The sequence below is a fragment of the Rana temporaria genome, chromosome 5 (genome assembly GCF_905171775.1).
Source record: "Rana temporaria chromosome 5, aRanTem1.1, whole genome shotgun sequence".
Lineage (NCBI taxonomy): Eukaryota > Metazoa > Chordata > Amphibia > Anura > Ranidae > Rana > Rana temporaria.
Window position 1 is genome coordinate 363,636,166 of NC_053493.1, and position 13,280 is coordinate 363,649,445.

Sequence of the window (13,280 nt, forward strand, 5' to 3'; positions counted from 1 at the left end):
GTTTGTTGGCTGACAATTGTGTGCCATTTGTATGCAAGACAAGTTCATAGCCAACGCCCTTCGGCAAAAGTCAGACGCTTTGGGCTAAATTTTAGGTAGAAGTTACGGCGGCGTATCTCCAGATACGCCGCCGTAATTTCTAATCTGCGCTGGCGTATCTTTACGCCAATTCTCCAAGGCAGATACGTCAAAAAAATAGGCTTCCTCCGCCGACGTAACTTGAATGCGGCGGCGTATAATTGTGTGCATTTTTGTGCTGGGCCCTAGGGGCAGTTCCGTTGTTTTCGGCGTAGAATATGCAAATGACCTATATACGCCGATTCACAAACGTACGTACGCCCAGCGCAATTTTTTTACGTCGTTTACGTTAGGCTTTTTCGGCGTAAGGTTACTCCTGCTATTAGGAGGCGCAGCCAATGTTAAGTATGGACGTCGTTCCCGCTTCGAAATTTGAATTTTTTACGTCGTTTGCGTAAGTCGTTCGCGAATAGGGCTGGACGCAATTTACATTCACGTCAAAACCAATACGTCGTTGCGGCATACTTAGGAGCAATGCACACTGGTATATGTACACGGACGGCGCATGCACTGTTCGTACAAAATGTCAATCACGTCAGGTCATCATAGATTAACATAAAACACGCCCCCCCTTCCACATTTGAATTACGCGCGCTTACGCCGGCCCCATTTACGCTACGCCGCCGCAACTTGCAGAGCAAGTGCTTTGTGAATACTGCACTTGCTCCTGTAAGTTGCGGCGGTGTAACGTAAATACGATACGCTGCGCTGCTGTAACTATGCGCGCCCCTACCTGAATCTAGCCCTTTGTCTGTGGAAAATGCAATCGTGTTTATGAGGCTTTACTGACCTAGAACAAGGATGCAGCCTGTGGCCTCTGAAAAATCTGACCTCCAATCCTACTTCAAGCACAGAACTCATGAGGAACCTGTAAGAGGACAGCCAAACTCTTTAAATGAGGATTTTTTTTTTCCCCACAAGGGCAACGGTAGATTAATGATGACATACAGTACAGTCTCGCCTCACTGCCTGCCGCCTGGGATGGAAAATGATCGTGTTCATCATCTCACTCGGCTGCTCTGTGAAAGTGAACTTGTAAAGCAAAAAACATTTTGTGACGGGTGGTAGAAAGTCCGAAAAGTATATCTATTTCAGGGAAACTTTAGTGAGTTTTCGGAAACGACGTTTTATCTGAATATACGTTTTGATGTGACTCCCACATTCCACCTGTATGCTCTTCCACCATATTGTTATTGTGTCACGTACCATAGAGCCAGTGATCCCTTTGATAGGGTGACCAGACATCCCCGGTTTCAGGGGACAGTCCCCGGATTAAGGACACTGTCCCTGGACCAAGTTTGTCCCTGGTTTTGTCCCCGGATTGGATTTGAACAGGGGCTGGGGAAGTTTCAACGACAATCGGTGCAGAGTAAAAAAAAAAAAAATCTGAATTACACCCCCCCGCTCCACCACTCCTACTAGCTTAGGGGGGGTCTATGTTTTTCCATTATCTGTTCCCCTTTCTGATGATCATGTGCTGGTAGGAGCGGAGGAAATATTTCTTAAAGTGGAGGTTCACCCTAAAAAAAAATTCTAACAATACATTCAAAAGACAGAAGCCGAACGTCATTGCGCAGGCGCCGTATAAAGTCGGCTCTATACGGCGCCTGCGCAGCGACGTTCAGCTTCTTTCGGAAAGTCGTGACGCGCAGTATGCGCCGGTCGGAGGAACGTCAATCAACTAGGAACGCCCAGACCCGCAAGAATCATACCCGGAAGCCGAGGGATGAAACGGCGATAACGAGGTATGTACGAAAAAAAAAAAAAAACCCAGCATACCCGCAGTGTAATCAGTCTTCTCAATGTATTGTTAGAATTTTTTTTTTAGGGTGAACCTCCACTTTAAGTTTCGGGTGCATGCCCATTCAGCTCCGCTCGCATGTTCTTCTACCTTGGCTCAGGTCCCGGCCAGCCGCCTGCCTGCTTATCTCCTTGCCTTCCCTGGTGGAGTGATCTTCCTTCACTCCCCACCCAGTAGTAGCCGGGGCATGGAGAGTAATGCCGCGTACACACGACCCTTTTTATCGGCATGAAAAAAACAAAGGCCCGGATTCAGAGAGCAATTGCGCCTGCGTAACCATAGTTACGCAGCGCAATTGCTTGCTTGCGCCGGCGTTACGAATGCTCCTGATTCAGGAACATCGTAACGCCGACTGCAGCCTAAAATCTGCGTGGCATAAGGCTCTTATGCCACGCAGATTTTAGGCTGCATTCTTGCGATGACCGCTAGGGGGCGCTCCCATTGTGCTCAGTGTATAGTATGCAAATTGCATACTAACACCGATTCACAATGTTGCGCGAGCCCTGCGTACGCAAGTTACGGAGTTTCCGTACGGCGTCTTTAGCGTAAGGCTGCCCCTTCTAATAGTAGGGGCAGCCAATGCTAAAGTATACCCGCCGTTCCCGCGTTGTGAAATTTGAATTTCACGTCGTTTGCGTAAGTGATTCGTGAATGGCGCTGGACGCCATCCACGTTTACTTGGAAGCAAATGACGTCCTTGCGACGTCATTTGCCGCAATGCACGTCGGGAAAGTTTCCAGACGGAGCATGCGCTCTACGCTCGGCGCGGGAACGCGCCTAATTTAAATGATTCCCGCCCCCTGCGGGATCATTTAAATTGCGCGCGCTTACGCCGGGCAATTTTGCCGGCGCGCCCTCGCAATTTACGGAGCTACTGCTCCGTGAATCGAGGGCAGCGGCGCAAATTTGCGGGGGCGCAGGGCAAAATCGTTGCCCTGTGCCTTCGTAATTTCGTCGCAATTCTTACTGAATCTGGGCCAATGTTTTTAAAAAATGTCATTTAAAATGATCGTGTGTGGGCTTCACATCATTTTTCGGGTTCTGAAAAACGACAATTTTTTTTTTTTTTCGAACATTTTGCAATTTTTAACAGCGTTTTAAAGGACCTGGTATGAACCCGGGCGCGCTGTTTTTTTTCCCACAATTTTTTTTAGCAGCCAATTATTTTTTTGAACATTCAGCTGTCAGCGGGGAAGCCCGATAACAGATGATGACTCATCGGCTTCCCGGCCCTCTTTTTAGCAACCAGCTATATACAGTGTATAAAAAAAAAAAACACAAGTTGCAGCAAAATCGTGGTACTTGCTTTTTGGATCCGGGTCCATGAAGTCTATTAAATGCAAAACGCTGCATTTTTTCAGGAAAAAAGTCCCAGACACTTTCCAAAAACACAGAGTCACAAAAATGCATTGATGTGAATGTTAAAAAAAATTCCCTGCATTTCTGCAAAATTCAAAATGCATCAAAAACGCATTAGACCCCTTTCTCACTGGAGCGGTTTGCAGGCGCTATTGCACTAAAAATAGCGCCTGCAAACCGACCCAAAACAGCCGCTGCTGTATCTCCAGTGTGAAAGCCTGAGGCCCCGTACACACGAGAGGATCTATCCGCTGGAATTGATCTGCGGACCAGATCCAGCGGATAGATCCCCTGGTGTGTACAACCCAGCGGATCTTTTTCCGCGGATTTTTATCCCCTGGGATGGATTTCAAGCGGATAAAAATTTGAAGACATGCTTTCAAATCTATCCGCTTGAATCCATCCCAACGGATTGATCCGCTGGTCTGTACAGACTCACCGGATCAATCCGTCCGAATGGATCCCCCGCATGCGTCGTAATGATCCCACTTATGCGTGGAATTCCTTATATGACCGCGTCGCGCACGTCGCCGCGTCATCATCACGGCGCGACACGTCATCGCGATGGGATTTCGGCGCGGATTTCGATCCTATGGTGAGTACACTCCATCGGATCCAAATCCGCCGAAATCCTCGAAAGGCTTTGTAAAGGGGCCCCCCACGCTTCTCTCCGTTGGACCGTATCCGCGGATAAATCCTCTCGTGTGTACTAGGCCTGAGGCGCTTTACCGCCGGCGCACCCCCCTGCCGCAATGTGAAAGGGGCCTTAGTGTGAAATGAGCCTGAGACGCTCTTTCATTTGAATTCCTGCAAGGACACTACCAGCATGGAGTCTGCATGTCTCCCTGTACTTGTAGGCAGGGCCGCCATCAGGGGGGTACAGGCAGTACACCTGTAAGGGGCCCGGAGGTCCCCAGGGGCCCGGATGGCAACCCCCTTTAAAAAAAAATAAATAAAAAAAATTTTTTTTTAGATTTTTTTTTAGGGGTCCGGAGGTCCCCAGGGGCCCGGAGGCCCACAGGGCCCCATATGGCAACTCCCCTTTTTTTTATAATTTTTTTATAAAAAAAATAATATATATATATATATATATATAATTATTATTATTATTATTATAGGGCCCAGAGGTCCCCAGGGCCCCGGATGGCAACCCCCCTTTTTTTATAATTTTTTATATATATATATATATATATATATATATATATTTGTTTTTATTAAAGGGCTCAGAGGTCCCCAGGGCCCTGGATGGCAACCCCCTTTTTATTTTTTGTAAATGTTTATTTTATTTTTTTGTATATATTTCTTTTTTTATTAAAGGGCCCAGAGGTCCCGGATGGCAACCCCCCTTTTTTGTAATTTCTTTTTATAAAAAAAATAATTTTTTTTTATATATATTTTATTAAAGGGCCCAGGATGGCTACCCCTCTTTTTTATATATATTTTTCTTTATTTCTTCTTTTTTTTGTAAAGGGGCCCCCCACGCTTCTCAATTCGCACCAGCCCCCCCCCCCCCGCTTCTCAATTTCAGGCGGCAGCATCCCCCCCCCCCCCCCCCCCCCGGTTCTCTGCTCCAGGGGGCCCATGCCTGAAGCTGTGTAAGGGGCCCCATAATTCCTGATGGCTGCCCTGCTTGTAGGTTTCCTAAGGTACTCTGCTTTTCTCCCACACTCAATGCTAACATGCTGGTAGTTTAATTGGCCCTAGTATGGGAGATTGTGAAATTAGATTGTAAGCACCTTGAGAGCGGGGACTGATGTGAATGTACAATATGTGAAGCACTGTGTAAATTGTTGTTGCTACATTAATATCTGTAATACATTTTGGGACAGACTACAAGAGAGAAATATTGTCTATGCATGACACATCTCCGAAGTAAAACCCCGCTGTGATCCATTAAGGGTCCTACCGTGTCTAATAATGTGAACTGCCTCCCCTCAGTCACCTGTATGCGCTGCCCCAGCTCTGAGATGACAGCGCGTTCCTCGTAGCTGCGCTGATCACGGTGGAATCGTTCTGTTTTCGTACTTTGACAGCTGTGGTCGGCTCAGGTCACTCGGAGGTTGTTGTGGATTTAATGTCCATGATGTCATTATGCAGTATTCTTTTTTGTCTCCTTCTCAGGCATTACCATCTATGCTGTCGGTGTGGGCAAGGCCATTGATGAGGAGTTACGGGAAATTGCTTCAGCTCCCCATGACAAACATGTGATTCATGCTGACGACTTTAGCTCCATGGGATATATCACGGAAAAATTGAAATCCAGCATCTGCGAAGGTATTGTCATACATTATGGATGTGCCACATTGCTTGGTAGTTTACAACGCACCAATGTGAACCTGTCCAAGGGATGACATTGATGAGAGTTTGATGGATTCCAGCAGCTCCTCGTTGTAGAGGTGCTTTATGTTGTGTGGGACACCGCTGTGTTATATAATGACAGTAGGGGGGTGGGACGCCGTCACCAGGAGTCAGGGCTGTTTAGGACAGGCAGGACTTAAAACAAGCATTTGTTGATGTCCATTCTTAAAGCGGAATTGCAGGTATGGATATTTTTGTATAGTTACATTGGACCAGGTGGCTCAATGTAAGTACCATATTTATCGGCGTATACCGCGCACTTTTTAGCCCTGAAAATCAGGGCAAAATCGTGGGTGCGCGATATACGCCTATACCCGCGCCGAGTTTGAACCACTGCGCCGGCATATACCGAGCGCAGTACACTCGGGTATAGTCGGGCAGGCTCGGCTCCTCTCGCGGTCACGTCCTGGACGTACAGGACGCACAGGACGTGACCGCAAGAGGAGCTGAGCCTGCCCGACTATACCCGAGTGTACTGCGCTCGGTATATGCCGGCGCAGTGGTTTAAACTCAGTGCGGGAAGCGGGGAGGACACCGCAGAAGGACGCCGGACCCGACGAGGAGGACACCACCGAAGCCGCAGACGGACGCCGGACCCGACGAGGCCACCGATGGACGCCGCGCAAGACATCAAAACTGTAAGTACTAAAAAATTTTTTACACCACTTTAGGGGTGCGCGCTATACGCCGGAGCGCGCAATACCCCGATAAATACGGTACATATACCTGTGGGGTCCCAGAGGAAAGCAGGAACAAAAATTGTCTCTGGACAGCCACGCTCTGAACAAATTGTAGCCTTTATTAAAAGAAGGACGGCACTACAAGTCACAGTAAGGGTGCATTCACACCACGATTTTATCATCCTACTTGTTCTCACGATTCTTAGGTTTGAAATCGTACAAATCTGTATGGCAAAACGTATCCATTCACTTCCATTCATTAATGTAGGTCCCCAAGTGCATCCGATTTGATCCGCATCAGATTTGATACGATTTAAAATCGCATCAAAAATCGTGTTTGACCACGATTTTTGGTCCTGATTTGAAATCGTATTAAAATCGTGTCCGATTTTTTTTTTTCTAAATCTTAATAAATCGGATGACTGTGCGTTTTTATCCGATAAATCGTACCCGATTTTTTATTACGCATGCGCACTAGACACTGGAAGCTCGTCTCTCTTTCTCCACGCTCTAAACCACACCCCTTTTGTTCATTGAAACAAGCTTTATTGTACAAAACAAAAAAAAAACATTCAAATAGCCAAAACTTTATGGCCATTGCCAGACATTATTTAAAATCAGGATCCGATTTTTTAGTGAAAATCGGATGGATACGATTACATACGATTTTGTCATATACGATTCCATCCGATTTAACGGTCCGATTATCGGATGTAAAAATCGTGATGTGAACCTAGCCTAAAATGAAATAAACCCCCCGACTCTGATGCGTTTCGCACTGAAATTAGTGCTTGGTCATAGCTTGACCCGGGTCCCAGAGGAAGCTGGAAATAATTGCAGTAGGCACTGCTACAACAGTGATCGCTGCCAGTTTCCAGGTCACTCGATCAGCACAGGCACCATTCAGAGAACACATTTTCTCAGTGAATGCAAAGATGAGGTGAAGAGACAGATAGTGACCTTACAGTCTCAACCTCATCCAATCAGTTTTTTTTTTTTTTTGTATAGAGAGGGGACGAGTCAAAATATGTCAGATTTTTAATTCTGTCTGTTACTCCATTGGACAGATGTTCCTTTATATCCTGTCCCTGTGACACCATGGATAGAGAGGTTCACAACAAGACACAGCCCAGCAATAAAACATTTTATTCTAACCCCTTCCTCGCTCTATTAAAAATAAATCGTTTTTGTTTTATATCTCTGCCCCCCCCTTGAAGAGGTTTTTCATCACTTTTTGTCCTGACATAAACAGAAACAAACAGAAAAAAAGTGGATCCAGGCATGCTGGGAGAAACCACCATCAGCCTGTCCTGACTGTGGAAGGGAAGCTCCCAAGAATAGGAGGGCTTAAAAGGTAAGTATGGGCACTGGCGTAGCGGGGGGGGGGGGGGGCAGGGGGGCTGTCGCACCGGGCAAAAAATCGGGGGGGGGCGAAATCCCGGCGTCCGTGTGACTTTTTTTTAAATCAATAAAAGTCATATACTGTGTCACTGTAATGCGAGCGAGCACGGCCACCATTTTGCGGCAGCTGGCGCCCTGTGATTGGGCGTATGTGGTCATGTGCTGGCGGGGCTGGCCAATCCATGAACGTGGGCGGGCGCATGCGCAAAGGCTGCCCCCGGGAGGAGTCCCGCCCGCACAGCTGTATCCGGATTCCGCCGCCATCTTCTCCTCCCCCCTTCCTGACAGCGCCGGTCCGGATGTACAGTGGACTTCGTCTGGGAGGAGACTGAGAGTCTTGCAGGTGAGCCTGTGTGTGAGGAGCCTGACAAGTGACAATACATAGATATATGGGAGTGGTAGGACTCGGCACCGCACCGCCACCACACCAGCACCTAGTTGGGGGAGAGGAGGAGATGAATCAGACTCACGACACCGCCATGCTGCCACCATGCCACATGTATGTTAATGCATTGCCCGACCAGACTCACTCTCCAGCAAGACAAGTACACACGCAGCATGCCTGCCCTGAGGGCCTAAGCACAGACACAGTACAGACTCATTACAGTAACAATGTGTCAGGTCAGTATATAGGTCAGTGTAGGTCACTGTAGGTGTATAGGTCAGTGTAGGTGTATAGGTCAGTGTAGGTGTATAGGTCAGTGTAGGTGTCAGGGTCAGTGTAGGTGTCGGGGTCAGTGTAGGTGTCGGGGTCAGTGTAGGTGTCGGGGTCAGTGTAGGTGTCGGGGTCAGTGTAGGTGTCGGGGTCAGTGTAGGTGTCGGGGTCAGTGTAGGTGTCGGGGGTCAGTGCCATTACCGGTTGAACTTTCACATATACACGATCAGCGACTCTATAGCCTGCCAATTGTGTATATGTGCTGGCTGCGTGCCCCCCTACCCCCCTACCCCCCTCCAGTACTGCCTCCGCCCCCCCTCCTGACCCCCCACCTTCAATCCCGGGATCCGCTGCCCCATCTGCGGCCCGGGACCGGCTCAGGAGGTAAGATGGTAGGGAGACCAGCATCTTCCTCCTTGCTGATCTCCCTCCAGGCTGTGAATGCAGAAGTGATGTGTATTACATCCGAATTCACCTGTCAGTCATCTGGCTGCTATAGCCAGAGAGAAGAAGCAGATCTGTGCTTTTTCAGCTTCTTTTGGGGTCCCCAGGTGACAGGGGTCCTAGAGACCCCTAATGTCTCCATTAAGAGGACCTGTCAGTGTACCTGTGCTATTATATAGGGGGATTTGTATCCCCCTATGTAATAGCAATGACATCAAGTGTAAAAAAAAGAGTGAAAAAAAAATAAGTACATTTAAAAAAAAAGCTCCAAAATGTTTAAGTCCCCCACGTTTACGCACATATAAACGTGGATGTTTATATAAGGGGGGGGGGCGAAAAAAAAATTCCGCCCCGGGCGCCCATAACTCTGGTTACGCCACTGAGTATGGGATATGTGAAAAACAAAGCTTCACACTCCCTTCCATGTTCCATCATCCATGTCGAGATGCAGCTGTCCCATGTTAGCTCTAAAACGAAGAACTGAGTGATCAAACGACCACTAATTGCTCAGCCCTCAGTCTTCATTTGAGTAGAAAGCAGTAACTGTCAGTACCGGCCCTCTGCTCTGCCCCTCAAGTGCTCACTGGAGTGCCAGGTTGGGCAAGGTGTGGGATCGGTTGCCCCAGGCTCTCACCCATGCACTGAAAGGCGGGGCTAGCTGTTAATTAGGCAGCTGGGTTAATCCTGACAATATTGTCCGGATCCTTCCTAAGCCTGGCGCGGCTTTGTGACATTAGCTGGTAGTGGGCAAAATCCCTATATAAGCTGACTGTGGATCACAGGAGAGCAAAAGTAAGCATACTCCTGTAACCCATGAGAGAAGCACAACCAAAAACACTTTGGCCATATTTCTTTTTTAAATGCAGAATTTTTATCATTGACCTGACATGACCAATTCTTTGGTCAGGGAGGTCATTAGGCACAGCAATTCACTGATTTATGAATAATTTCCAAATTTATGAAGTGCAACGTGTAAAAAAAATGTCATCAATTATAGAGGTTTGGTTAAGGTGTTTAACCTCAGGGTAGGAATATGGTGCCATGAAAGTGCAAGCTTCTGGGCTTCATGTCTCTGTGAATGGCTGGTCTCTAACTAAGCCACGTAAATCACAGGACAAAAAGATGTTGCCGCTTCTATCATCATTTAGGGATTTCTCATCACTTCCTGTTCTTATGACTCCCTGTCACTGGGACAGGAAGTGAGGGGAAATCTCCCTGACAGGACACAGACAGCAATAAAAACCTGAAAAAGGATCTACCTACTGTATCACAAACGGTGTGCCTGGAGATGAGCTTTAAATACTACAAAAGACAGCAATAATCTGCCTAACCTTATAGGTTCCCTGTGGATCAGAAGATGTCATACAGTGACTAACATTGATATTAGACAGAACTTCCCATTATTGGCGAGCCATCCAGGGGCCAATTTGAATTGTTCAGCTACCTGAAAATCAGAAAACATTTGGACAGATAATAAGTAACAGACACACTTATTTTTCTTTCAGGGTGGACCAACTGGAAGGTCAATACTGAAATATCTAATGAAGGTGAGTGCTATAGTATGTGTATGTAAGGCCAAGTCCTTCTAGGACAAGCCCACACTGTACTGTAAGGGACTCAGCCAGCAATACAAACTTGGCAGAGGTTTTAAGCCTTCCTCACTATATCCAAAAGTTCAATAATAAAAAACACGATCCACTTACACAGCATGCACACTGTGGTGGTGTGTATGTGTGTGTGTTTTTATATATATATATATATATATATATATATATATATATATATATATATATATATATATATATATATATATATATATATATATATATATATATATATTTCAGGTTTAACCCCTTCACGCCGACCGAACACAAATATGGGGCCTCACTGGACTGGGCTTTTTTTCTGCGGGGGCCACATATTTGCGTATCTCCCTTTGTGCATGGCGAGCACACCCGTGCATGGGTATGTGAGCCGCCGGTAATGGCACACTAGCTGAAGCAATGGCACGAATGTGCCGTTGCTTCAGTGCGCATGTGTCGATGACTTTGGCACATACCGATACAGGGGATATCTCCTAAACATGCAGCCTATCACGTCTCCAACTAATCTTTTACCACTTCCATCAGCTCATTCCCCACAGTTACAACCTTTTGTACCACCTGCCCCCCCTATTAGATTGTAAGCTCTTCTGAGCAGGGCCCTCTTAATGCTCTTGTATTTTATTGTATTGTAACTGTATTGTCTCCCTTTTATATTTTAAAGCGCTGCGTAAAATGTTGGTGCTATATAAATCCTGCATAATAATAATAATAATAATAATAATATCCGGGGTAGCTACAGGTAAGCCTTATTATAGGCTTACCTGTAGTAAAAAGTGGTCTGTAAGGGTTTACAACCACTTTAAGAATAGCCATCCCCCTTTTCAAGGTGCCAACATTAATTGGACAATTGAATCAAAAGTGGTTTCATGGCCAGTTGTGGGCTACTCCTTCGTTATTTCTTTATCAATTAAAGCGGAGGTTCACCCAAAAACACACCTTTGTACCATCCAAACTAGCATACTAGCATCAGCTACAGTATGCCTTTTTTTGTGCTGTACTTACGGTTTAATCCGTAAGTTTAGTTTCAGACACCCGCGGGGAATGGGCATTCCTATGAAGAGTGGAACATGATTGACGGCCGGCTATGGCCCGTCACACGTTCCGAAAATAGCCGGAGTAGGACTCGGCTCTTCACTTCGCTATACGGCGCCTGCGCACAGACTAGGAGCTGACTGCCCAGGCGCCGTATATGCCCGCGTCCTATTTCGGCTTTTTTCGGAAGGCATGACGCGCCATAGCTGGACGTCAATCATGTACCCGTCTTCATAGGAACGCCCATTTCCCGGCCGGAATCTGAAACGAAACTTGCGGATTAAACCGTAAGTACACCGCAAAAAAAAAAAAAAAAGGCATAATGTAGCTGACGCTAGTATGCTAGTTTGTATGGTAGATAAAGAAAAAAAATTTTTAGGGTGAACACCCGGTTTAAGCAGGTAAAAGGTCTGGAGTTGTTTTCAAGTGTAGTATTTGCATTTGGAATCTATTGCTGTTAATGTACATAATGCGTTCAAAGGAGCTGTCCATGCAAGTGAAACAAGCCATTGTAAGGCTTAAAAAACAAAACAAATCTATCAGAGAGATAGCAGCAACATGTGAGCTCAGCAACATAAAAAAGGCCTGCACATCCACAGAACAGTGGTGGATGATCGCAGGACCCTCTCTATGGTAAAGAAAACCCCAGTCACAACATCCAGACAAGCAAAGGACACTCTCCAGGAGGTGGGCGTATCATTGTCAAGATCTACTATCAAGAGAAAACTTTGCAAGAGCAAATACAGAGGGTTCACCACAAGTTGCAAACCATTCATAAACCTGAAGAATAGAAAAGCCCAAATTAGACTTTGCCAAAAAACATCTAAAAAGACAGACCAGTTCTGGAAAAGCATTCTTTGGATGGATAAATATAAGATTCATCTGTACCAGAATGATAGGAAGAAAAAAGGTGTGGAAAAGGCTTGGTACAGCTCATGATCCAAAGCACACAACATCTTCTGTAAAAACATGGTGGGGGCAGTGTGATGGCATGGGCATGCATGTCTTCCAGTGGCACTGGGTCATTGGTGTTTATTGATGATGTGACATAAGACAGAAGCAGCCGGATGAATTCTGCAGTGTTTGGAGATATACTGTCAGCTCAGATTCAGCCAAATGCAGCAAAGTTGATTGGACGGCACTTCACAGTACAGATGGACAATGATCCGAAACACACCGCAAAAGCAACCCAGGAGCTTTTGAAGGAAAAGTAGTGGAATATTCTGCAATGGCCGAGTCAATCACCTGATCTCAACCCAATAGAGCATGCATTTCCCTTGCTGAAGGCAAAACTAAAGACATAGGGCCATATTCTCAGAAGAGTTACGACGGAGTATCTCAGGAAACTCAGTCGTATCTCTGTTTTTTGACCCGCGTATCTATGCGAGTGATTCCTAGAATAATTTTCGCATAGATACGCTGAAGATCCGACAGGTGTAAGTCACTTACACTGTCGGATCTAAAATGTAATTCGCCGCCGGCCGCTAGGTGCCGTTTACGTTCAGGTCTCATTTGTTTATGCAAATGAGCCTGATACGCCGATTCAGGCGCATAGATACGACGACTGCCATTCAGACTTACGACAGCGTATCAGGAGATACGCCGTCGTAAGTCTTTGTGAATCTGGGCCATATAGTGCAGTCCATCTAAAGGTGCAAATTAATAGCTTCCAAAATATGTGACAGTTTATAATCCAGCGTTGATGTGTCGAAGTAATCACGTATTTCCAAATACTGTACAGTTCTTGTTAAAGGATCACTAAAGTTTTTTTTTTTTTTTTTAACCACTTGACCACCAGGCCTATTTTGGCATTTCTCTCCTTCATGTAAAAATCACAATTTTTTTGCTAGAAAATTAATCAGAACCCC

General features: G+C 46.2%; 1 protein-coding gene across 4 annotated transcripts in view; it reads left to right on the top strand.

Moving 5' to 3' along the window:
- The window catches only part of MATN2 (matrilin 2), a 162,250-nt gene that overhangs the window by 136,815 nt on the left and 12,155 nt on the right, over positions 1-13,280 (top strand). For all 4 annotated transcript variants that reach the window (XM_040354754.1, XM_040354757.1, XM_040354756.1 and 1 more), the window contains 2 exons: positions 5,360-5,512; positions 10,282-10,323. In XM_040354754.1, the coding sequence (XP_040210688.1) occupies positions 5,360-5,512; positions 10,282-10,323 (195 nt within the window). The remainder of the gene's footprint in view (positions 1-5,359; positions 5,513-10,281; positions 10,324-13,280) is intronic.